The following is a 25,212-nucleotide window of genomic DNA, read 5'->3' on the forward strand; positions in this document are numbered from 1 at the left end:
TCTCCAACAAGAGACAAAGGAGGAGACTGGCTTCTAAACTAGTCCTTCCTGTTAATACTGTTAAGTCGACTTTATCTCTGCCAACCTTTAACTTTTGTTGTCATCTTCTTATGGGAAAAAAAGGAATGAATGTTCTTGGCTTTCTTTAAACCTTAAATCTACAGGTGACAGCAGCAAAACAAGCCTGCCTAAGGCTTCACCCCAAGGGTTGGACATACTCCCAGCCCCGCAGGAGAAGATGGAGGAGCGTGGTCAGTGGAGCAACAAGATTGAGTTCATCCTGTCGGTGGCGGGGTCCATCATTGGCCTGGGGAACATGTGGAGATTCCCGTACCTCTGCTACAAGAACGGGGGAGGTGAGGGAATTAACCCAAAATATTGACTTAGATTTACAAAGCACCAGCGATACTGATCAAGCCTGGCTACTTATCGAAGCCTTGGTTTTGGCCTGAAAGCTCTTGAGAGTCAATGCTTGTGTAGCTGTCAGCTCGCCTCTCGTTTGGACCCATAGTTTGGGTCAGAGGTCAGTCCAGCAGGGTCAGACAGCTGTTGCTGCTCTGCTTTGAGGCAGCTGTCCCTGCTGAGAGACGGAAATCAGAGGTCCCGGGCCACCAAGAGGACCTCAGAGTAGACACTGGAGGAATGTGGCTGAAATGCTTTTGGTACTATTTGTTGTTATTTCTTTATTATTATTACACCAGTGGGCCTGACTCAGATGCGTCTCAATGGCCGCTTGAGCAATTTAATATCGTGATTGTCTTTTGAATGCATGGCAGGCCCCCCAACCTCCCACCCATCAACAACTCTCACCCAAAGGTCCTAAAAGTGGAAACATTCTTTAGGAGTATAGACTGTCAGAATGCAGAATCAGCAAAAGGTGATGTTATACTTATACTACTCAACATTAACAGTCTCCAACGTTGCCTTAAAATCCAGATCAAAGTAGCCAAAATATCTGTGGGTTCTCAGCGCATCATATAGAGCATGGTAATACGCCAGGAGGTCATAGGACAGACTACTGGAAGCATAGCAAATCGTTTTGTCACTGTGATGATTCGTACAACTCAGCAGCCTTTGAGCTAAGGCAGCAAAGGTTGGAGTTCAGTGTCTTCAACAGACAGCAGGTGATGCAACTTCATGATGGACGAATTGCCTTTTCTCAGCCATGTCATGTTGTCCCCTCACCACAAGAGGTTCTATTTTTGGACAAACGGCTTGGGCAATATCCGGACTGAAATGAAGAATTAAGGAATTGGGAGTCAGAGTGGCCAAAACACATTTGGGAGCTTATCGTGGAGCTCTTGTCCTTTCAGGTGTCCTTCCTTGCTCAGTGAATTTCACCCGTGATGCAAAAGGCGAAATTACATGTCCCATGGATGACACTGGTGACAGAGTAAAACATATTTAGCCCAATTGAACTGAGCAAGACTTTGGACACACTTAAACCTGTCATTGGAGCACATAACCAAGTTGAATGACCTTGCAATGAGATCTGATCATGAATTCTGAAAGAAGAACTTCAATGACTTTAGGGTTAGGGTTAGCAGGTGGAGTCATGACCCCCTTAGGAGATGGTGTGACTCTCTGACCTTTACAGAGAGCAGCTGTGTATAAAGGAGGCAACTCACCGGGATGTCTTTAGGTGACAGTGCTTTTCTTAATATTGCTTGACGCTGCCATTTCAAACCGAGTGTAGTTAGAGCACGTCCAGCTTTTATGACATCTAAACAGGAATCTAAAAGGTGGCTGACTTTGTTGACCGGATGAAGCTGATCACTCAGTAGCTCTCAGACTCTCTCAATGGATTCACTTGTCTATTACTTTTCATCCCCCACTCCCCAACACAGGTGCATTCCTCATCCCGTATCTCATCTTCCTGTTCACCTGTGGTGTTCCGGTCTTCTTCCTGGAGACAGCCCTGGGTCAGTACACCAGTGAAGGAGGGATAACTTGCTGGAGAAAGATCAGCCCCTTGTTTGAAGGTATGGAAAGTTGTGCAAAAGGAAAAGTCAAAATATGTTTTCCTTGGATTGTGAGGTGACCCTTGCCTGCTGCAGGTCTTGGCTACGGAACACAGGTGATTGTGACTCTGCTGAACTTCTACTACATTGTCGTTCTGGCATGGGGCATTTTCTACTTGTCCTTCTCCTTCTCGTGGGATCTGGCCTGGTCCTCTTGTAACAATACCTGGAACACAGGTAACAAAAGACTCCAAAAGTTGAAGCCGGTCAAGCTGTCTGACATTGTTTGCATCGTTCTCCAGAGAACTGTGTGGAGTTCCAGAGGGGGAACAGCTCAGTAAACCAAACAATCAACCTAAATGCCACTTCTCCTGTCATTGAGTTCTGGGAGTGAGTTGTCAGTCTTGTGCCGTGATGGTTGGTCGGTCGTACGGGAATAACACATCCTTTCTTGACTTGGCAGGAGACGAGCATTGAGGATCTCTACTGGCATAGACCACATAGGATCCCTGAACTGGGACCTGGTACTGTGTCTTCTCATCGCCTGGGTCATGTGCTATTTCTGCATCTGGAAAGGGGTCAAATCCACAGGAAAGGTTCGCGTCATCTGTCATCTGTTTGTTTGAGCAGTGGAGCAAAGCTTATTTTTGTTTTCCCTTCCAAGGTGGTCTACTTCACAGCTACTTTCCCTTATGTGATGCTGATTGTCCTGCTGATCCGAGGACTCACCCTGCCTGGTGCTGGAATAGGGATCCAGTTTTACCTTTACCCAGACTTGGGACGATTAGCAGACCCTCAGGTACATCTTAATTTCGTATGGCACGGTGAATGCAACTCCAACGTTGACAAAACTATCCTGGATGATTGTTCTGTTTGTGGTGGATAAGGATACACGGTGTGTGTCTCTTGGTTCTCTGTTGGGGCTCGGTTTCTGCTGGGTCCATCTGTTTAGGGTCAAGTCACCATTCAGATTGCACATGAAAAGCTCAACCATGCCTACCCCTTAGGTTAGTGACTTGGATCTGGAACTATTTTTTTAAAATCTCTTCATTCATTTACAATACAATGGTCACAATAGCTTCTGACAAAGGAGAAACCCAACTGTCAACAATATGCAGTCTCTGCTCTTGGTCTCTCAGTCTAGGTTTAAATCTGGAGTTGACAGAGCCTTTTCTGTCAGGGCTCCTCGATTATGGAACAGTCTGCCAGAGGTCATGTCCTTCAAATGGAAACACTGGTCCTCCGGAAAGTCTGAGCACTAATGTTTTAAAGACACCTCCTGCTGAACACAGACGCGACTCCGTATTAGCAGATCAATAACCATTACTCTATGCCCAGCAGGTTACACATTACCCTGACAAATAAGTTCCTCACCATTACATAAAAAACGTGAGTGAATACAAAACAATGCCGCAACCTTCATCAATGATTCTCTCCTTCCTCAGGTTTGGATGGATGCAGGCACGCAGATCTTCTTTTCCTACGCAATATGTTTGGGCTCTTTGACGGCGCTGGGAAGTTATAACAGATACAACAACAACTGCTACAGGTGCGTAAATAATGCTCATGGTTATTTATTAGCTCTATCCGTCACAGAGGTACAGAGCAAACAGAATTACTCTTAAACAGCCAAAACTATTTTGATGAAATATTTAAAGTTGGCCTGCTAGCTTAGAGGTGGTTTGATTTTGGTTTGTTTACTGTGAAACTGCTTGTCATGTGACCAGCTCGGTCAAAAACCAGATAACTGGACTTTATAAGCACAACATATGAACAAAATTGTTAATTTTCGTTCAACAGAACAACTAAGAGCAACGTCTTGGTTAAGTCTTATTTGAGACAGTGGATTGTACTCATTACCCAAATGTCCATCCATTTATAGAATACCCCAAAAAAATCTCGAACGTTTCAGTGCTATCTATGAAATCTGGATGTAATTGTGGCTATGAATCTTCCGTCAGCTCTAACCTGGACTTGTCCCCTTTGTTACAGGGACTGTCTGTCACTCTGCTTTCTGAACAGTGGCACCAGCTTTGTGGCAGGATTCGCAATCTTCTCCATTCTGGGTTTCATGTCTTACGAGCAAAACGTTCCAATCTCTGAAGTGGCAGAATCTGGTGAAGTGGCGTTCATCAACGTCTCCAAACTTCTAAGAATGGTGTTAACATCTCTTATCCTTGTCGCCCAGGGCCTGGACTGGCCTTCATAGCGTACCCCCGTGCTGTGTCCATGATGCCTTTCTCCCCACTGTGGGCCACGCTTTTCTTCGTCATGATCGTGTTTCTGGGTCTGGACAGCCAGGTGAACAAGTTGTTTATTGAAGTCTGGAAAACTTGCTCAAACTGCTTTCATCTCGAACCAACTACTCCCTAACATTTATGAAAGTATTTATTCTTAATTTTGGATTTGAATGTAATTGAATATATCTTTGCCTGTGCAATACTTACTTCATTTACCTGTGCAATGTCTACAATGTGCAATAGAAATTATTATGTCTTAATCTTGTGTTTTGCACACTCCCCCACTCAACTATTTATAGGACCCTGCACTAGCATTGTAACATGCTACGAGTACTGTTTGTTGCATCGTAGACCCTGTGTCGAAAGTGTATATGACAAATAAATGCATCTTAGATCTTGAATCCTTTCCTATCTTTGACAATGGAAATTAAAAGAAATGGGCGTGAGATTTCAAATCAGCAAGCCTGCTGCAAGCCGAACCACCTTTGTCTTTACTCAAAAACATCAGCATCACATTGACCACTGTCTGATGGCGCTAGGGAGTCAATGGCAGTTGGTCACACGCTCACTCATGCTCACAACTGTTTTGTCATGTTTGCCCCTTCTTCTGGCCAGTTTGTATGCGTGGAGAGTCTGGTGACAGCAATCGTCGACATGTACCCTTCTGTGTTCCGCCGCAAGAACCGCCGTGAGCTATTCCTCCTAGCAGTGGTCTTTGTCTCCTTTCTGATGGGTCTCATCATGCTGACAGAGGTGAGGACACATGGCTCCTACTTCCCTGACAAGGAAATCATTTACACCATCTCCCGTGCTGGTTGTTTGAAAGTCAACAACAAGAATTTGAGTTGGCCACATGACTTGCTGTTAGGGAACCATTTGAAGCATGATAATAGATTGAAACCCATTTTGTACACATGAACTACTATCGTAGTAATGTATTAAAATGTGAATTATTATCCTTTGGTCTGTTCAGTTGCATTTTCTTTGTGTACTTTCCTGTCCTCAGGGTGGAATGTACGTATTCCAGCTCTTCGACTACTACGCAGCCAGTGGCATGTGTCTCCTGTTCATGGCCATTTTTGAAACTGTCTGCATCGCCTGGGTTTATGGTGAGTTTTCTGCCTTACCCAGATAAAATTGGGAGTGTTCAATTGTTAATGACAACGAACTGTCTCTGCTTTGGATTAAGGTGTTGAGCGCTTTTATGACAACATTGAGGACATGATCGGCTACCGACCGGGTCCCTATATCAAGTATTGTTGGTTGTTCTTCACCCCGGCCACATGCATTGTGAGTGCCATCATTTATTTGGACTTGGAGATTGAAGTTTCAGCTCTTCCTAGGAATCCACTTTCAATCTCCTGCCTCTGCATGGTGATGCTAACTGAATGTCTCCTGTTCTAATATCAGAAGTAGATACAGCTTACAGAAGAAGTGCAGTGGTACCAGGGCATTCAGTGAAGATTGAATCCATCAATTTAAACCACTTGTATCATAGTACTGACAAGGAGTACTCATGTCCGTATCATCACTAAAGCCAACGTGTTCTGTTCAGGCAACCTTCGCCTTCTCACTCATCAAGTACACACCGCTCAAGTACAACAATGAGTATGTGTATCCGTGGTGGGGCTATGCCATCGGCTGGCTGCTGGCTCTCTCGTCCATGGTCTGCATTCCGTTATGGATGATCTACAAGCTCAGCACCACACAGGGAACTTTCAGAGAGGTACTTTTGCTGCTCATGCTTAAAAATGTATCTGCTATTCCTGCAACTGAAAGTATTAAAGACCCTGTCAGTCAGATAAATGAATATGAAATGATAGTTTTAATGCATTTGAACTCAGTCATTCAGTCTACAATTTCCAATGAAACTGCTTTCTATTTTTGAATTTCCGCCAGAAATCAGCCTCTTTTACAGCAAAACTCTTTCTACTGTACCCATACCTTTCCTCTTGATGTCCTCCTTTACCACATCTATGAATCTCATTGCAGCATTCTTCTCCTCTTTCCTGGTATTTACATCACCAACATTCTTCGTCCACCACTGTCTCTCCCCTCCACATTATCTCTAGACATCTGTTTTCCTTCCGTGATACTCCTTCCTGGCTTTTTAGTCACTCCCGATAAAAACCTGAGCATCTTCCATTCAACCACATAGCTCTAACCTCAGTTTCCTGTCTCGAAACAAGTGTTTCTCAAACAGTATGCCGACTGAGGATGGCAGATATGCTGGCAGAAATTTCCAATTTCATCGGATTTGTCTGGACAAATTAATTTTCTGCAACTAGTATTCCATCACAGTCGATTATCAGTGGCTACAATCACAAATTTAAAGGAATTTTCTACAATTTCAACTGAGCAGAATTTGGCTTTGTCCTAGGTTCCATCGGTGGTGTGCCTCAGGGATGTTTTGTATTGAAAGTAATGTGTGCAGTGGCTTAAAAAAAACATCAAGGCAGGCCCATAACTGTCCTACAAAGCTTCTCTTTCACTCCTGCTGTCACTCTTGTCACTCTAAGTCACAGTTGTGTCCACCAGTTTCAAGTTTCTCATGTGTCTCCACAGCGCCTCCAGCTGCTCACCCGTCCATCTGATAGTTTACCCAAAACCAAACGAGAGCAGGAGCGACTACTGGCCATCTTCGCTCCCGAGGAAGATCCTGCCACCATTAATAAAAATGGCTACGTCCCTGTCCCGGAGAGAGACTCCAACTTATGAGCGCTGAATTACTTCAGGGACATATGCAACTTCACGGTGGCGAGGGAACCTTTCATGGATTTTGTTTTATGTGCGATTATGTTGAATGTTTGGGGAAAATTCGGCTCACATGTATAATGTTCACATTTTGAAATGAATACCCATAGGTGTGTAATCCTTCAGTCCTTCGTTTTATATTTTGTAACTTAATGTCTGTATAGTGTTTCTAAATAAACTCCTAAACTTCCAGGTGAGCTTGTGTGTGGCTTGTTTTTCTTGCTAAAATCTGACCCATTTCACCCAGATTTTATTTAGTTTTCGCTCAGTCACCAGTCACAAGCGAGACTAAAGTAGGGCTGCTGCTCCTTCAGGAGTAAACAATTGAGGCGACACCGGTGTCCAACCTCACTAGGAGATATATTTATATCAGTATGGGGTATATTTATTTATATTATTATATAATGTATTATATTAGGGCATTTTATTTATTTCGTCATGATGTCATATGTTTTTATTAGGGAATCGTACAAGAACATTTGCCACAAGAAAGGACATTTTTCAATTTGAATGAGTTTGGTATATTACTGAATCAAATGATGGACCCATACATACATTTAAACAACAAAATATTGTTTATTTTGCAACAGTTTGACAATAGCACAATAAATCAAGATGGTGGCTATATTCAAGTTTTTATATCGCCTTATTTAAACTAAAGCTCTTTTAATATTTGGCAAATATTTGTATAAGAATTTCAAGTACATTCAGAGTCGTGGAAACCCTGGCCATTGTGTAGTGAAAAACCTCCCTGAACAAAAGCAAACAGATGCTTTTGTTAGCTTTTGTTCAGGGATTCCTCCATGTTTGTTGTTGTTGTTATCATCCTAGCTTGTGCATCAGTGTGATCAGTGGACCAGGAACTCCTGCACTTACAAAGGTTCCGTGTTGTCTGGAGAGCAAACTGTTAAATTAAATTAAATAAACGATTAAACGCGATTAAAATATTTGAACAAGTTAATTGCGATTAACTAATTAGTCGCGATTAAAGTCCTACCACTAGTTTTTGTATGATGGTATTTATTCATTGTCTTGTGTTATTTGAGAGCTTGTGACTTCACTTTTATTTTAGTGCTGAGGCTTTGAGGATGTCTGATATTTGTTGTGTATCTTTAACGTCTTTGGTATGTGTCAGTATCTTTGCTTGTATTTGCTGCTGTAACACATTGAATTTCTCCACTGTGGGACTGATAAATCTAATCTAATTGGATCTGATCTAGAGGAGGCCCAGGATCTTGTTTCTAAGTCGACCAAGAGTTTCTGGGGAGAGGGAACCTCTTCATTCCAGCTACTCCCTCTGTGTACTGACCTCAGTTGACCCACTCTTGACATGATCATCGCGCTCCCTCATACACCACCCAAGGATGCTACTCCCTGTAACCTGTCGTAACAAGTACTGCTCCTCATCCAGCTAGCTACATAAACTACACACACGCGCACGCGCGCCCACAATGATGGGGCAGTTTCTGGTCCAAGTTTCCAGAATAATCCCGCCCCTTCTATGTTTGGTCTTGCTTCTGATTGATCGAACCGACCTCGCTGCGTGTGGCGTCACCCTGTACGTGAGCTCAGGGACGCTCCGCGCACTCCCAGCATGCAGTGGGTGATGTCTGAGCAAAGATGGCGGAAGGAGGAGCGGCCGATCTGGACACCCAGAGAGGAGAGGTCGCGGCGCTGTTGAAAACCCAACTGAGGAAGGGAGACACTTGGTAAGACTTGAGCTCCGACTTCTACCAACTTTGTCTGGAGCTGCGGAAGCTCCTGTCGTGGCTGTCACCCCCGCCGCGGATAAAGAAGCCAAGCTGACAGGCCGTGTTGACAGCGAGCTCTGAAATTCCAGACCGCATATCCAACATCTTTGACTCTCATTTTCTCCTCAGTTCAATTGAATAATTTGGACTAAGTCACTGGCTGGGTTCTTTATCTGATGACACCGTCTTCCAAGACCGTTTTCGGTGCTTTGACTTAGCCACTAGCCGGCTAATAGCTATGTGGCTAACCAAGTGAGTAACCGTATGGGACGCCTGTCAGCGGTTTCAGCAGACCGCCTGTGCTGGGACTGACGGACCACAGCCACCTGGTCAGACACACAAAACACTGTCCTCACTTCGTTGGCAACTGGTGTTTCATTCTCGTCCTAGATCTATTTAAACGTATTACGTTCAATGACGAGACCATAAACATTCCGAACAATATGCCATGTATTTGAAAACTCACAAGCAACTCCACGGGTCAAGTCTACACTGACCAGAGGAGGATCGTAATTAGGAAGTAAATTCAAGCTGACTATCATTTGAGTTTTCATCATGAAAAACGCTTATCAGTCACTTCCAATGTGGTGTAACGCGATAAACTTCTTACCTCTTGCTTATCATGGCTCGTCTGCCTTGCCAAGTCCAATCCAACTTGTGCCCTGTTTGTTTGTTAATTTATTTATTTTTTTTACATTACATGCTCAATATTGTGTATGTATTATTTGTATTTATTTTACTGTTGACCAAGATGACATAAGATTAGATGGACTAGATGGCCTTTATTCCACAGTGGGTAAATTCATTGTGTCACAGCAGCTAATGATAGTTTACCCAAAACCTACCTGTACAGTAACTCTACATTAACATTGCTTTCACATTCCAGAACCTTGTAGGATTGGGGAAAATGAAAAATAAAAGTTAATATCATAACATTATTAAATTGTATTTTAAGTCTCCCTCTCACATTTTTCTAAATCTTTCTCACGCAGTCTCCCTCTGTAACTATGCAATTGTAAACTTCCTCTGACCAGAACCCCTAGATGACGCTGAATGTTTACCTTTCACTTGTGACTTACGCTAGATGCCCACAGGTAAACAATAATTCGGGGCTTAAACTGTGTATGTGCATTACGGATGAGATATTTGTGGCTGGCGGTCAGCAAATGACACAGTTAACAAACTTTTTATGTTTGTCATCATTAACATCTGATGCCGTTGTGAAGTGAAGAATTGCTTCTTGGAGAGAAAGAATAGTCAAAGCATGGAGTAGTGCTAAAAAAATACCGCTCTGGAAAACCCGGCTCATCATGTGGAAAGATGGAAACTTTCTGCCACAATTCGATCTAGTAAGTGACTTGTGTTTGTTCACTAAACTGCTGTGCATTCCACTGTTTTTTGTTGCTGCAGGTACTTGGTTGATAGTCATTGGTTCAAACAGTGGAAGAAATATGTGGGTTTCGACAGCTGGGACAAATATCAGATGGGGGATCAGAACGTCTACCCAGGACCAGTGGATAACTCTGGTCTCCTCCGAGGTAAGATACAATAGACTGAGTTGGAAGCCTTAAGAATCATGTTAAAACAACTTTGAATTTACCCCACAGTTTTATGAAGTCTTACAAGAGAGCTAACTCTTGTTACACCGTATGTCAGAATTCTCTCCAACAGTATAGTTGACCCTGTTGAGTTATATTTAAATTCACTACCTACTGTTTGCTTAGGCCGCTTCCCTCTTTTTGGCCAAAGTCATTGATTCAAAGATATTGTTTCCAATTCTTCACATGAAAATTCAACCTGTCATGGATAAGAACCATGGTCTCAGACTTAGGGAAGCTGAGATTCAATACTAAAGGCGATGAATTTCCTCAGTTTTCTGTACTTCATTTCAATACCATCTTAAAATGTATTACTGACTCCACTACCTTTAACTAGAGTTTAGATTGCAGGAGCAGGTGCCAAGTGGTAACGTCAAAACAAGTTTCGAACAAGGACTGTTAGTGGCCAAATGCCTCCCAACAAGGGAACGCAGGTTCTGATAAACAATTGAATTCACTCTGCAACATATGTCCTGCTTCAAGAAACATCCCCCAAATCCTGACAAAACATCAGTTGTCCAGCTAGCCACTGAACATGGTCAAGATCCGTTTCGTCCATTCAAGGCAACAGCTTTAACATACATACATCCATCTTAAGTTAACCACTGCTTAGTCCTGGTTCAGATTGCAGAGAGTGCTCTGTGTTCACTGTCACCTTCAGATAATTTACTTATGTTTCTCTGTATTTTGTCATTTTGATCATGGTTTCTGCAAAATGTGGTCCCTTGTTTTTTTTTTTTTAATTTTTAAATTTTTAAATTTTATTTTTTTCTCTCATACCATGGTATGGTCACAACAAACCTCCGATCCAATATTGATTAATGAAGATTACATACTGAATTCTTAATCATTGTCCTCTAATTTCTATCTCTTATGTAATTAACCCATTATTGTTCTTGTAAATTTTCTAATAAATAACAAAAAGAACTCTTGTTTTCTTATAAGGGCACTTTAAGAAGTAACACTGGATTCTGAGGCACAGATTCATATATGGCTATGCCCTCAAATATTTTTATTAGGGATGCACCAAATTGAAAATTTATAGCTGACTAATGATAATACATGCGTAGCTGAATATTGAATATCCAATGTGGATTTTACTATATTTTTTAAATGTTGCATAAATGGTGCTGGACACATTTACATACATATTTGGCAAAGAAAGTTCATATTTTGACAGAATATTTTTCGTTTTTATTTCCGCTTCAGACATTTCTTTTCAAATAAAAATAATAATTATTAATATAATTCAAAAACAGAACACAATTTTCCATGATTTAATAGACTGATAGTAAACAGAAGGCTGTAGATAGTTTGGTTGATTACTCATTTCAAACTGCAACTCTATTCTTGATCTCCAACACTTTAAAAGAACCACAAATTTGAACACTGTATGCAGACTTTGGATCTCACTTTGCACTAGATGCGTCACCATGATGATGGTTGCAACTAGTGCTTCATACTACTCAACAACATGGACAACACATAAATAAAAGAGGAAGCTTGTGATCCGTGGGTCGTAAAGTCAAAATGATGTCCATTTGAGTTGCCACATTTTCATGGCGCTTCAAGAATGGGGTAGTGGGTTGCCAGAATTTCGTCAGCAGTGAATGTTCGGTGCATTCCCAATTCATATTGGATGCAGTCAAGTTGCAGTATACAAGCGGGTTACAAGCATAAATGCCCATATTTAAAAAAAATAAAGTAAGCACAAAAATTTATTTTGTGTATACAATAGTACATATTACCCACCTCTCACCATATCACCCCATTCACACCAGCTTTTACTGAAAACATTTTTTATAGACAGCAGCACTGACTATCTGTGTGAGCTGCCTGTGTCATTTCAGCCAACAGGGCACATGGAATGAAAAATGGCATTTTTGGTCATGACTCTGCCAAAAAAGTTTGGATAGATCAATCTACAGCTTTCCATTGGTGATCTAATGGATTGACTTTATTCATCCCACAATGTGGAAATCACGGGAGCAAAGTCATTTTAAACATTAAAGACAAAAGTGAAGCATTAAAGACAACCGCAGAACCTACAACAACGCAATCGCTCTGTGGTCAACAGCAAATAAATCCTCTTTTTTTCAGATTGTCACAACGGTTAACATAAAGACAGTCATTCTCAGAAAGATCAATGGGACCAGATCATTTGCCTGCATTAATGGGATCTTTTAACACATGAATCAAAAACTCAACTTCTCCTTCAAGACACAGGTAACTAGAAGGTCACCTCTTGCAATGTCCTATGTATTCTGAAAACACACCCTACAACCATCCTCAACCCTTGACATGGGCCATTTAGGCAATGAAAAGCTCATTATAGTTTACCTCGTACTCCTGTAGCAACTCACAAAGAACAACGGAAGGAAAGCTGTCTAATTTGGTTTCCACTGTTTTTCATTTGCAATTTGACATTAATAAAGAAGTGCATGCAGAGTTTAAAAAGCTGCTCCTCCATTGCACTGCCAGTATAAAAGCAAAACTGAATGACAACTTCTTGTCAATTCTCCAGTACCTAAATCAATGACTTTTCAAGGACAACATCTTCAGGGCCTTGAGACCATCTTAAAATTGTCAAATACAAATGAACTTATCATGTTGGTATAAAGCTTACCGGACACAGCTGTTATCTCGACATCAACCAAAGGTTAATCCATAAGAGTCTCAGAGAATTTCCAAAATGAATACAAGCGTTGAAAAATATAAGTATTTCCACTCTTGAAGTCTCAGAAACTTTTCTGTCTTTCACATGTAGTGGATCCAAATAAGACCACAGTTGTGAGTTAAGGCGTTGATCTCATAAAGCCAAACGTGTGAAATAAAGGTTAAGGGTTTGCTTTAGTTCTCACTGTCTAGTGCACTTCCAAAATAACGTTATACTCCTCTGGTAGGAATTTGTCTGTTGCTCATTACGCATCAGTCGATAGATACAACTGTTCTATCACAAGTGAGCATGACTACAAGATAACCTAAATATTCCTAAAAACAAATTTAAACGGCAGAAACACCAAAACACGATCGTTCTAGAGGGCTGAACAAAGAAGTAACAAAAAGGCTTTTGATCAACTCCGCGGTTGTCTTTAGAACGCTCCCTGACAAAGCTGCTCTTTTGTCCTTAACTGTGGATGTTGTTGTTTCTGAATGTGCACTCGCTGCCCACGCACACACTGACTCTTCGCCACTTCCTGTCCACAGATGGGGACGTTCTGGCCATCAAAGAGCACCTCATCGATGAGCTTGACTACATCCTGGTGCCCACCGAGGGATGGAACAAGCTAGTCAGCTGGTATGGGTTGACAGACAATCAGGAGCCAATTTCACGTAAGGTGAGTGGACGGTCAAGTTGTCTTCTGATGGGTTACTGTATGTCATGATGGATGGTGACATTCTTGACAAGGCCTTGCCATGTTAAGCCGTAGACTTTATGATTCATTTAAATTACATGCCATTAATTGTGATTGACACTCTGTGACCCTCTTAGCAAGACTTTTTCAACATGGTGTTTTTACTTGGCGTATCAGTGCAATTCATCAAATTGGGTTTGTTGTTGTTAATTCTCTGTAGTTAAGCACGTTCGTTACTACCTTGACCTCCTACGACCTTGATGGTCCCTCCCCCATTTGGTGCACAGTTTTAGATCTTTTAATATATTTGGAGTTTTGGACATTGTTGACTTTTGACTGGTTTGTATGTTTTATTTGCTTTGGTTCTCAACGACTGTGATTTCTGTGCTCCCTTGATGCCTCAGCCACCATAACTGCTCAAATACAGTGAAGTCGCTGCTTCCTGTGATACATTTAGCTCACTGCTCCTTTAACAACATAATACTTTGGCAAATAAAGCAAAAACATAGCATGTTTTTGCTTTATTTGCTACTTTGGTTTTTAACATATTGAACATGTTTTTTTTTTTACGTAGTTGTTATTTGCATACATGCTCTGATTTAAGAGCTACTCTCTTCTTGATTGAAAGAAAATTTATTTCAATCGCCTCTAACACATTGTGAATGTGTTGCATGACATTTATAAAACATAAGAAGATAAGTTCAGTTTGCCAACTGCATCCACCTATTCCCTCTTTATTTGTCTGCACAGTGGTTGTGTGTAACTATAAACTTGTCTGTCTGTGTTACAGTGTGTACTTTTTTATACCGCACTAGTGTTAGTCATTTTTGTGTTACTGTCAGTTTTCCTGAAGCTTGTTTTTTTTTCTTGGCAATATTAGCTACTTTATGCTTTCAACATTCGAATGGTTTTCTATTTCAGTTCCTTTGAGATTTTTCGCCTTATTCGACTTATCAGTTGCCAGGGCAATTTAGCCCAGTCTTAAATCTGGATTCCTGGAAAGTTACCACGTGGGGGTTATTTCTCAATGGCATACATCTACATTACATGTAACGTTGCTTGCCCTTCATGCACCCCTTATGTTTAATGGTTTTTACCTTTCTGCCATCGAAATTGTTTGGATAAGCATTGATATCTTAATTTTTATGAACGATTTTAACCTCTGAAAAGCCTTTTCATTCAGAGGCACTGGTGACTGGTCTCAGAGTTATTGCTAAAGTAAAACACAATTTGTAAAGTATACTATCAGTGACTGTTGGTCATGTCTTCACAACATTACAACTGCTACCAAATAGTAACATGAAGTAGTCTGATGAGTCATATATTTTAAGATGGCCTCCTCAACTCTCGGGGATCAATCCCAACCTCTTAATTCTGCCAGTCATGGGATCATGGTTGCCGGACCTCCGAGTCTGGATCATTCTCTCTCTTTCCCTGACCCTCCCATTTTGCCATGTATGTGGAGGAAGGTGTCGGGTGGCCGGGGGGCTTCTATTTTCAGGCAACGGGCCGGATGACTGAAAAGCTACATGGAGCGATCTGCAAGACCCAACATGCAGGAGGTTCATGACTTTTTTTTTCTCTTGTTCTATTCTGTGAGCTCCTTCCACACTGATAAATGAGACTGTAAAGATGTTGGCTTATTGGCGGCTTGTGTTCCTGCGTGTCCTTCTGCTGAAGTGGAGAGATCCCGGCTGAGGTCATGTCCAGAGAGCGATTGATTTGACGAGCAGCACTATTAGTGTGGGCGAGGAGTGGGTGTTGTTTTGACTCTGATAGAGATTTGGTGCCAGAGGAAGTGTGGTAACCTGTGGGTGCTGATGGGGTCTTCTCTTCGAGGTTCCCGAGCTCTGTGAGTTTGTCTGCGACTGCTGCATTTGTGGACTTGGAGGGGCTGTGTGGGGAAATAAATAGGCCGGCACTGCTCAGCTGTTTCCACGAGGTGCTGCTAATTTTGTCATGTTACTCTTGACTCGGCTCCTATCAGGACCCCGACTGCATAACTCAAAGAACATTAATATTCCAGGAAACCCCCTTGAACACTCATGCTTCATCTCTCTAGTTTTCAAATGGAATGCTATTCTTGTGGTCCAAGCAGGGAGTAGCCAACTCAGAGACATACGAGGCCTTGTCCTGGGTCTATGGGGTAACATTCTGCCTGGTTTAGATGCTGCAGCAGTGTGTGCTTTATTGATGTTCTTGTTTTTTTTTTGTGCTTCTCACAAAGGGCGGGATGGAGATAACTTTTCCTGTCAATTGTTTTCACCCCATTTTTCTTTAATGATCAGAAGGCAGAGGCAACCAGGCAAACTGCAGTTAAGAGTGAACATGGATGTTCTGACTTTATAATTTTTTTTTGCTGTGAAGAATTTGTTTCCAGGTGACTGGGAGACTGAACCAAGCTATAACAAAAACCATCTCCTTTTTGAATGGCACATACTGCAGAATTCTGATTTTTATCAAGAAAACAATGAATGTCGTGTTGTGATCTTCATCAGTTCTAGTCCAACCGCTACTGTGATGTTGTCTAACAGGTGGTGGAACAGGGGATGTTCGTGAAGCACTGCAAGGTTGAAGTCTATCTGACAGAGCTTAAACTTTGTGAGGACAGCAACATGGAGAACGTCATCACCAAGCGCTTTAGCAAAGCTGACACGATAGGTAAACCCTCCACACTCCCTCGCTTGGACATCACTGAAAAAATTCTCAAAGAAATCCTCAACTTAGCAATACTAATTTGTGAGACCTAATGATAACAGTTTCACATGAAACTGCTCAAGTTAAATAGGAATGCCTAAGTAAATTGTCTTTTTCTAGTAGATTTGAGTGAATAAATGTTCAGTTCATTTTTTTGTATACTGTACATTGTAAATATTTTATATAACAGTTGTGTAACTACCACGGCTTTGTAATTGTTACATTAGATTCAGTCAGTGATTCTTTTTACATTATACAGAGATTGGAAAGGAGCAGATTGAAGAATAGTTAATTCCCCTTATTCATACTTTCCCTATTTTTGGAACAGTGCTTGTGTGTAGCTGTGTGTGGACTAGTGTCTGTGTTAGGTCCCTTTTGTGTTGTGTAATTAAGTCACACGCAACGACAACAACAAATAATAACAAGTAATTGTGCTGTGCTACACCAGAACAAAACCTTGTGTGTGTGGCATAACTACAGAGCAGTGCAGCATGAAAGGAACTTGGATTAGGTTAGCTGTCCAGTGACATAGGACCTGATGTGTACTGTGATGTTAATAGTGCTGGTTATCTTGACACGTGGCAATATGACTGTGTTCTCTGTAGTTTAACTTTCTGTATCTGAATGTTTTTGCTCATCTCTTCTTCAGACCTCATAGAGAAAGAGATGAGGAAGCTGTTCAGCATCCCAGACGATAAGGAGACTCGTCTTTGGAATCGGTACATGAGCAACACCTTCGAGCCTCTAAACAAACCTGACAGCACCATTCAAGATGCTGGACTCTATCAAGGACAGGTCTGGATTCTACCTATGTATTGAGTAGATTGAGTTGAAGATTCTAAAACACTCTTTCGCTAGCTTACTGCTGTAAGAGTGTTCCTCGTCCTAATAACTGATTCTTTCAGACAGGCTTTAATCTGTTTTTGTCTTTTTCAAATCGCACCTGTACTTGTTACAGTACTTTGAAGGGACATGAAAGTGGATGATACTTCTTGTGTTTGCAAAACTATGGGAATAATTTTTCCTGCCATTTATATTATGAAATATAAAAATGTAAACGGCAGTGAAACACTGTAAACTGCCCAATTATTTTATTCTTTGCATCAAAGACTTTCAATGCAGGTGTGGGTTGGTACTGTATTTTCAGAGCAAGAAGGCTGTGTGTTTACGGCTTGAGGCGACTAAGCCGCTTGTTCCTTCCACACACTCTAGTTTCCTCCCACTGTCCTGAATGTATGTTTATTATTTCATGTGTAATCCCATAATTGTATTTTCTACCTTGGTATTTTTTGAGAATTTCTTTTGGACTTAGTAAAACGAGGACATGAAGAGGATCGATGTGGCTCTGAAGAATGATCAACATAGGTTGTTTTGACTTTTGAGAAACACTGATCATCAGTACTCCGTGTTGCTGCAGGTTCTTGTAATAGAGCAGAAGAATGCGGACGGGACATGGCCTCGGGGCTCAACGGTGTCCAAGTAAGTGTCTGGTGTTTCTTAGACCCCATGCATCACCAAACATTCAATTTTACTGCATCCGATATGAGTCACTTTATGGTTTGAATGTTAAATTCAACTTAAAAAAAATCCACTTCATCACCTTCCTCTGTTGCCCTTTGCTTTCTGTTGCTGCACATTTATTTTTCCAAGTTTAATTTGAAGCACATGATCCTAAACTTCCTCTCCTCTAACTCATAATCTATTCTTTTATCTTCTCCAAAGGTCATCTGGTGCTTCCAATCTCTCTGCTTTGCCAAAGATCTCGCCTTCATCTCTCACAAACAATCATAACAGCAGCTTCAACAGCAGGAAGTAAGACTTTAGCTCAGGAGTCACTCAGAATGCAGCCGGAGATGGAGCTGAGTGTTTCACCAACTAGTGCTTATGACTTAATAAGCTACTAACACGTGATCTGGTGACTTGGGTCCTTCTCTGGCTGTGGTCTGAGGCTTAAGTCCTAACTATGCACTTTTTGTCTGTGGTCTCACAGCAGGGGGAGGACAGAGATTACAGTGCATTGATTTGTGGACTCTTCCTCAGTGACAGCAGTGCTCTCTTATCAATAGTCCACTAATCCCACCTATATATTTAGTTGTTAGAGGTTGGGAAATGAGGAAGAATCTAGCAAATCCTTTGTATTCTTTAAATTTCTGCTTTTGAGGAAGTGCTCTATACTCTCAAATTTTACTGGAGAACATACTGAAGTTATTTAACATCATAACTTTATAACATGGAGATGGTGAGAGCCGGTGCTCAGTTCTGTTAATAATAACTGAAAAGCTATTTTCCGGAACACCTAAATTTGAAATTATTTCTTGAGCCCCACATTTTGCAAACATTTATTAAGCTCACTCTGTCTCGGTCTCACACTGATCAAAGTTTATTCCACTACAGATTGTAAACCAAGAGATAAAGGTACACAATTTGGATGGGTGAAAGTTTTACTTTTTTTTTTGTCCATTCATCAATATTTATATATTTAATAATGTTACGTTGAATTATGATAGAAGACCACCTGCATGTTTATTGACGGCACCAAAGAAAGTATGTTATTGAACACTAGTCTAATATCAGACGTCAATAAATATTAGGACATGTATATTAAGTAGTTCAGGCCGGCTCTGTGGGCTGGTGCTAGAGAGCGTTGCTGGGCTGTAGGGGGAGCCCTTCTATTCTTTCCACTGCCCAGTTCATGTCCCCTCCTTTCATGCTGTGTTTGTGAGATTTACTGCATGCTCTAGTGTGTGTATGTGTGTGTGTGGGTGTGTGTCCGTGCCTGACTATTTGTTTCCCATTGAATCTGCAGGAATGACGGCCTTCTAAAATCAATAGTGTTGTTGTATTTGCTGTTCCATCAGAGAGGTTTCACATTGGGTGTTTTGGCTGCGTGAGTGTAGACTCTTGTTTTGGGATGTCACATTTCTTACCTCTTTCTTGGAATGCTGCAGTTGTGGTGGGAACAAGCTCTGGACTCCCTGTACTTAGTCTGTCCTTGATTTACCATCGCCATTCTTGCCTCTAAATTATTCATCAAACAGGCCTTTTTTTTCAATGTGATGCCCCATGTTATGTAACCCTACGTGATTCTGCGGTTCAGTCTGGGGTTGTGGTTTCACCGTCAATAGCTGTGATTTGTGGCAGAGGTATCCGTTGCTCCCTTCGCTCCCCTTTTATGCGTCCTGCAGTCCAAGTGACCTTCAGGATGAATTTTCGTCATCACGCGCAACTCAGCGTAAGGGCGCTCTGCTGCTTCCCCTGGTTTTAATGTAGCTGCACTCACCATCACTTATTGAAGAGGTAGCTTTAAAAGTGTGTGTCGGCATGGGAACGCTAAACTGTTTGCAGAAATGTGACAGAAACATAATAAATGGCGTGTCAGCAAATACTGCAGCCTCAGCTGAATGCAGTAGATCAGCTGCTCTCTCTGTCCCCCTCTTCTCTTCCGCCAGCCCCCCCATCCACCACCACCTTGCACTGTCCGCCCCTCCCCCTAGCTCTCTCTTCCTCTCTCTCTCTCTCTCTCTCTCTCTCTCTCTCTCTCTCTCTCTCTCTCTCCCCCCTCTAGCTGTACATCTCTCGCTCAGGCAGCAGTAGTCTTGAGCATCCTTACTGCTGCTGATGCTGCTATAAATATCCACCGGTAGCAGCAAAGAGCAGCAGGCCAGTGGGAGGAGCAGAGGACATGGGGATCTCAGACCTTATAGCAGGACGATGAAGAGGAGTCGGAGTGGATTCTGCCGTTGACAAGAAGCTTCTGGATTAGATTTAAAAGTCTTCTGTTCGCGCCCTGAACTGGTCTTGGCCTAAAACTTCTACTGGACTGTTTACAAGCTGGATGGGATAGTACTTTTTTAAGGATTCGAATGCTAGCCAACCCTGGATCTGGGCTGCAGGTGCTAGACAGTAAGCTGGCCGGCATGGGCCGGGGTGGGGCTGCGATGTCATGCTCCTGTGTTGCTGGTGGTGCCTGAGGTCAGAGGCGGTGGAGCTGGACAGCAGGAGGGTGGACCACCGGGTGCTCAACTGCGAGTCTGGTGCCTCCACCGCCATCACAGCCGTCACCCTTGACCAGTGGGAGCCCAACAACGACAACGCTGTGCTGCAGATCTCACAGAGGTCTGCCACTCTCTTTGTTCATGTGATTTGTAGATAAGGGTCTATGAGATATCTTGTGAGAAGTTTGGGAAAGGGCTTCATTTTTGTGGATTTGTAGAAAATAAAGTGGAGAGAAGTTAGTGATGCGAGTGAAGTGTGCGATGGTGGCATTGGGCCAGTTGGAGTCCACTGTGGAGACTTGATGTCTGCAATGTCGAAGGTGCAGGTTGGATGTTTGCCTCATGCATCATAGGTGTCATGAAAGGCAATCCTGAAGAGTTCTTCAAAGTCAGGAGTTGTCACAATTGACACACATAGAGATGTGCAGAACTGTTCCACTTGTTGGTTGTTACTCCAGTCCATGACTCACTAAATGACGTTTTGAAAATGCAAAAAAAAGGTTGTTTTTTTTTTCTAAGTTTGATTGGAAGAGTCACCAACAGCAGCTCTCACCATGTGCTAGTTCCAAACTTGGATCTATGGTTGCTTATCCAAAGGTTGTTCCCCATTCGACTGAGAGCCAGAGTCTCTCCAGTGAGTCTTAGGTCTGCTCCCATTTGGACACCTCTCTATACCTGACAAGATGCCTGAGCCATATCAACTGGCTTCTCTAATAGGAGCAGCTGTTCTACTGATCACAAAGAGTCCAATTGGAAGAGAATGGCCTGTATTGACAAGTACACTGTTCAAGGAGGCATTTTGTGGTGAATGTTTTAGACTTATTCATTTTAATGGCCTCATTGAGAAGCAGATGCGAGTTTAGTTGGTGAAGGTGAGAGGCAGATGTTGCTGAGTGTATGAAAGGAAGAGTTGAGACTAAAACTCAAGTCTGTGTTTTCAGCTTCTTTTCTCTGTTGCTCCCACAGTGTGAAGAACTCTAGCTACAGCCTGCCCTCCTACCATCCATACAGCAACAGCTATGACTACTCGGACCAGAGTCGACCCAGCGAGCGCTCGGGTCTTTGTGGACTCTCCAACCTGGGGAACACTTGCTTCATGAACTCTGCTGTGCAGGTACTGCCCTGGAACAACCCTATTGTTTAGTTCACGGCTCGAATGGAGATTGTTGATCACAATTGTTGAATTGTTTTTTTCAGTGTCTTAGCAACATCCCTCCTCTGACCGAGTACTTCCTTAAAGACAAGTATACGGATGAGCTGAATGAAGACAACCCTTTGGGGATGAAGGGTGAGATCGCCCGAGCGTATGCCGAACTGGCCAAACAGCTGTGGTCAGGAAAGTACTGCTACGTCACCCCCAGGCCTTTCAAGGTAACTTACTTATTACTTATTTTACTTAGTTGTACTAACTTTCCTAATTTGTAAGTTGAACAAGTTCTCAGTTAGTTTCCCTTCTGCACAGACCCAGGTGGGCCGTTTTGCCCCCCAGTTCTCAGGCTACCAGCAGCAGGACTCTCACGAGCTGCTGGCCTTCCTCCTCGACGGCCTCCACGAAGACTTGAACCGGATCAGGAAAAAGCCGTACATCCAGCTGAAGGATGCCAACGGACGACCTGACAAGGTGAGACAAGGGGATTCTTTTATGGACAACGGACACGATTTATTATTTTTGAAGAGTAACATATATTTATTTATTTATTGATTATTATTATTGCTTAAATAATAATCTTTCCAAAAAGTAGATCCCTGATGAACACCGGCCATACTTGTGTCACACATAGCATAATGGTGGACAACTATGGATCGAAGTTCCTCCTTAAATTAAAAAATAAAAAAAATCAATAATTTGCAAAAAATATTGAAACCCTTTAAAAAAGGCCTTCATTTGAAATGTTTCCTTTGAGGCTGAAATATGATTTATGATCGATGCTGAGTTTAATTTCTTGTGCTGTCAGGCAACAAAAAATATGGAATTAATCGTGGTATGTAATTAAATGTAATCTACAGTATATTGTTATTATTGTGACAGATAAAATGGCTGATACATATAACAAAAAAACTTTCTTAAGTTGTTTATTTTGTTTTTGTACAAACCTGAACAGCAGCTGCAAATTTTTATATATATACCTCTAGTTTTTAGTGCCAGAGAGAATATTGCTTGTTCTAATCCTCAAATTATTGCGACATAAATCAAGTCAGAGGTCTGTCTAAAGTGCTGAAGTTCACACACATTAAAACAGTAAGAACACATTTCTTGAGCAACAATAATACTGAACACTGAACTGGAGCTATTGCTTTAGATCATTAAATTACGGGTTGTTTCCTGTAGGGATCACTCTATCATCAGTAGTAGTAGTATCAGTCGTAATATCATGTCTTTCCGTTGCCTTGGAAGTCTGTAGAGGGCGCTACTGAGCGCTCTGTGATAGTTCATTCACACATGAAGATGCGATCGTCTCATTGGCGTCTGATAACGGGGCTCAGCCCAGCATAAGCAGAAATATGAACCTCTTGTTCTGGACAACAGAGTATGGTTTCGCGTCAGCAATAAACACACAACTGCCTACGTATGTGAACTTGGTTGTGGAAGTGGTGGCTACATACTGACCGCAGAGTTTTCATTAGATTTCACGCACAGAGCCGTTGCTGAGCGGATCGCAGAGTTTGCTTATGGTTAACTTTCTTGAAATGCATCTAATGCCGACTGTGGGAGTTTGCAGCCCTGCACAGCATTAGCTTTAGCTCGGTCGGATTCTACTGTAAACAGCTTAAATGCTGCTGTCACGACGGTTGTGCTCTCTCCGTCTCGCCTCATGTCGCTGACACACCATCAATGGGGCACACAACTCCTTCCGCCACAGAACACGTTGCACCCCGCTGGATTAACATGATTAAAAAAAAATAAAGATAAAAAATAGCATGCTGGTTATGTCTATAATTAATTAATTAATTGCCATTAACTTGATTATTTGGCACCCTTAATAATTACTGCTTGTAAAAACACAACAAACCAATTAACAATGGATTTATTTATTTATGTGTTTTGTTGCAGCAGTTCCGCTATCCTTAAAAGACCAAAAGCTTTGAAATATCTTATCTCCTTTCATGCAAATGAGTCATGCGTCATTTGTCATGTTGAAATTTTCACATTTAAATGATTGGTATCTTAAAACAAAAACACATATATTCTGACAAGATGCCTGAACCTGTTCTCTCAGGTGGTTGCCGAGGAGGCCTGGGAGAACCACATCAAAAGGAATGACTCCATCATCGTGGATATATTCCATGGACTCTTTAAGTCCACCTTGGTGTGTCCTGTCTGCGCCAAGGTCTCTGTGACCTTCGACCCCTTCTGCTACCTGACTCTGCCTTTGCCTATGAAGAAGGAGCGGACACTGGAGGTGTACCTCGTCCGACTGGACCCTCTGGCCAAACCCACGCAGGTGCAAGAGATAAAGACTTTAAAACAGGATGTGGTGCAGCTGCAGTGATGCTGATGGTGTTGGTTCTTTCCTGCAGTATAAACTCACAGTGCCAAAAGTGGGCTATTTCTCTGACCTGTGTGCCTCACTATCCCTTTTGTCTGGGGTTCCGGCTGAGAAGGTAAAATGCAATTTTTACTTCCTGAATGCATGAATTGTTGTCCAGTCTCTGTCAAGCGAGTCATTGTCCAAAAAACATGCTGGCACAGAATTAATCCCACACGATTTTAAATAACAACAAACAGTTTTGGCGATGTACAGTTACTCAAGTGATTCGTTAAACAAAAATGGCTTTGTCACATTGAAAAACTCTCCACAAGAGAACCAAGTCAACCTGTGCCATTCATGACTGAAATAAAGAGTTGAAATAAAGGATGTAGACAGGGTCTTCACTGCGGCCGTGTCTTTTAATTCTGACTTTGTCCTGCAGATGATTGTCACTGACATCTACAACCATAGATTCCACCGGATCTTCGCCACCAATGAAAACCTCAGCAGCATCATGGAGAGAGACGACATCTACGTGTGAGTTCCTCAGCTGATTGATCAATCGCCTACAGGAACCTCAGTGCGGCAGCTGCAATTAACCCCAGTTAGAATCACGCGGCTCATTAAAAACTCTAATGAAGGCGACGGCAAAAACTGATTACAAGACAGATGCAATACTGTGCCTCTGAGCAAGACATGAATAAGAACTGCAGCAGTTGGTTTCTCAAGAGAATTGTAAACAAACAGGATGATTGGGACTCAGAATGATCCAGTAATATTGAAGAGATTCACTGGGTTTATTTATTTTTTTCTTTTCCAAAGTAATGCTGATTTCACACCTGTCAAGTTTCATTTTTGACCTTGGGTCATGAAGGCTGCAGCTGAAGTTAAAAGGCCCAGACTTCCCTCTCCACCTCCTCCTCTTCTGGGCGCACACATAGGTGTTTTCAAGGCAGGTTGTGAGACATCATCTTGCCATAATCTCCTGGCTCTGCCCTGGGACCTCCTCCCATTGGCCTCACCAGGGAGCTATTCAGGTGGCATCCCGATTAGATGCATACACTACCTCAACTGGCTTCTTTCAAAGTGAAGGTGCTGTGGTTTTGCTTTGAGTTTCTCCAGGTTGACTCAGCTTCTCTCACTGCGATCTCACTGCATACATGCGATGTATGTGGTCTTGTTCGATCGGTCAAACGCTTCTGACCAGGGGTAAATGGAGGATAATTACCTTATAGCTCAGCTCTATTTTCACCACTCATGACAGACGATGCTGCATCAATCCAGTTGTCATCCTACGCAAGACATCCACTGTTTTCCGCTGAGAACCATAGTCATGTAGAGGAGTCTCGTATTCACATTTTGCTGTTGTTTTTTCACGGCAGGCCACTGT

At 42.2% G+C, this 25,212-nt stretch overlaps 2 protein-coding genes and 1 long non-coding RNA gene across 22 annotated transcripts in view; 2 read left to right on the forward strand and 1 right to left on the reverse strand.

Moving 5' to 3' along the window:
* LOC128756933 (sodium- and chloride-dependent GABA transporter 2-like) overlaps nucleotides 1-7,108 on the forward strand; it is a 7,817-nt gene extending 709 nt beyond the window's left edge. Inside the window, exons 2-15 of the mRNA XM_053861804.1 lie at nucleotides 165-356; nucleotides 1,848-1,982; nucleotides 2,058-2,198; nucleotides 2,264-2,351; nucleotides 2,425-2,557; nucleotides 2,626-2,760; nucleotides 3,407-3,510; nucleotides 3,954-4,078; nucleotides 4,150-4,262; nucleotides 4,817-4,954; nucleotides 5,208-5,310; nucleotides 5,391-5,491; nucleotides 5,757-5,927; nucleotides 6,767-7,108. Of these exons, the coding sequence (XP_053717779.1) occupies nucleotides 165-356; nucleotides 1,848-1,982; nucleotides 2,058-2,198; nucleotides 2,264-2,351; nucleotides 2,425-2,557; nucleotides 2,626-2,760; nucleotides 3,407-3,510; nucleotides 3,954-4,078; nucleotides 4,150-4,262; nucleotides 4,817-4,954; nucleotides 5,208-5,310; nucleotides 5,391-5,491; nucleotides 5,757-5,927; nucleotides 6,767-6,919 (1,832 nt within the window). The 3' untranslated portion in view covers nucleotides 6,920-7,108. The remainder of the gene's footprint in view (nucleotides 1-164; nucleotides 357-1,847; nucleotides 1,983-2,057; nucleotides 2,199-2,263; nucleotides 2,352-2,424; nucleotides 2,558-2,625; nucleotides 2,761-3,406; nucleotides 3,511-3,953; nucleotides 4,079-4,149; nucleotides 4,263-4,816; nucleotides 4,955-5,207; nucleotides 5,311-5,390; nucleotides 5,492-5,756; nucleotides 5,928-6,766) is intronic.
* LOC128756934 (uncharacterized) overlaps nucleotides 1-13,096 on the reverse strand; it is a 24,903-nt gene extending 11,807 nt beyond the window's left edge. For 9 of the 12 annotated variants that reach the window (XR_008414332.1, XR_008414333.1, XR_008414334.1 and 6 more), the window contains exon 1: nucleotides 12,931-13,095. This is a non-coding gene — a long non-coding RNA (uncharacterized LOC128756934). Of the gene's footprint in view, nucleotides 1-12,930 lie in introns of all 12 variants that reach the window. The other 3 variants (XR_008414337.1, XR_008414329.1, XR_008414339.1) reach the window with 2 other exon arrangements.
* Nucleotides 8,552-25,212, forward strand: part of LOC128756931 (ubiquitin carboxyl-terminal hydrolase 15-like) — a 21,909-nt gene continuing 5,248 nt past the window's right edge. For 3 of the 9 annotated variants that reach the window (XM_053861797.1, XM_053861794.1, XM_053861793.1), the window contains exons 1-13: nucleotides 8,552-8,664; nucleotides 10,117-10,244; nucleotides 13,512-13,642; nucleotides 16,195-16,321; nucleotides 17,007-17,152; nucleotides 17,775-17,836; nucleotides 18,080-18,169; nucleotides 21,319-21,466; nucleotides 21,550-21,723; nucleotides 21,815-21,973; nucleotides 23,571-23,795; nucleotides 23,872-23,955; nucleotides 24,265-24,359. In XM_053861797.1, coding sequence (XP_053717772.1) covers nucleotides 8,576-8,664; nucleotides 10,117-10,244; nucleotides 13,512-13,642; nucleotides 16,195-16,321; nucleotides 17,007-17,152; nucleotides 17,775-17,836; nucleotides 18,080-18,169; nucleotides 21,319-21,466; nucleotides 21,550-21,723; nucleotides 21,815-21,973; nucleotides 23,571-23,795; nucleotides 23,872-23,955; nucleotides 24,265-24,359 — 1,658 coding nt within the window. In that variant the 5' untranslated portion in view covers nucleotides 8,552-8,575. The other 6 variants (XM_053861796.1, XM_053861795.1, XM_053861799.1 and 3 more) reach the window with 6 other exon arrangements.

This window comes from Synchiropus splendidus, chromosome 4 (assembly GCF_027744825.2).
Source record: "Synchiropus splendidus isolate RoL2022-P1 chromosome 4, RoL_Sspl_1.0, whole genome shotgun sequence".
Classification (NCBI taxonomy): domain Eukaryota; kingdom Metazoa; phylum Chordata; class Actinopteri; order Syngnathiformes; family Callionymidae; genus Synchiropus; species Synchiropus splendidus.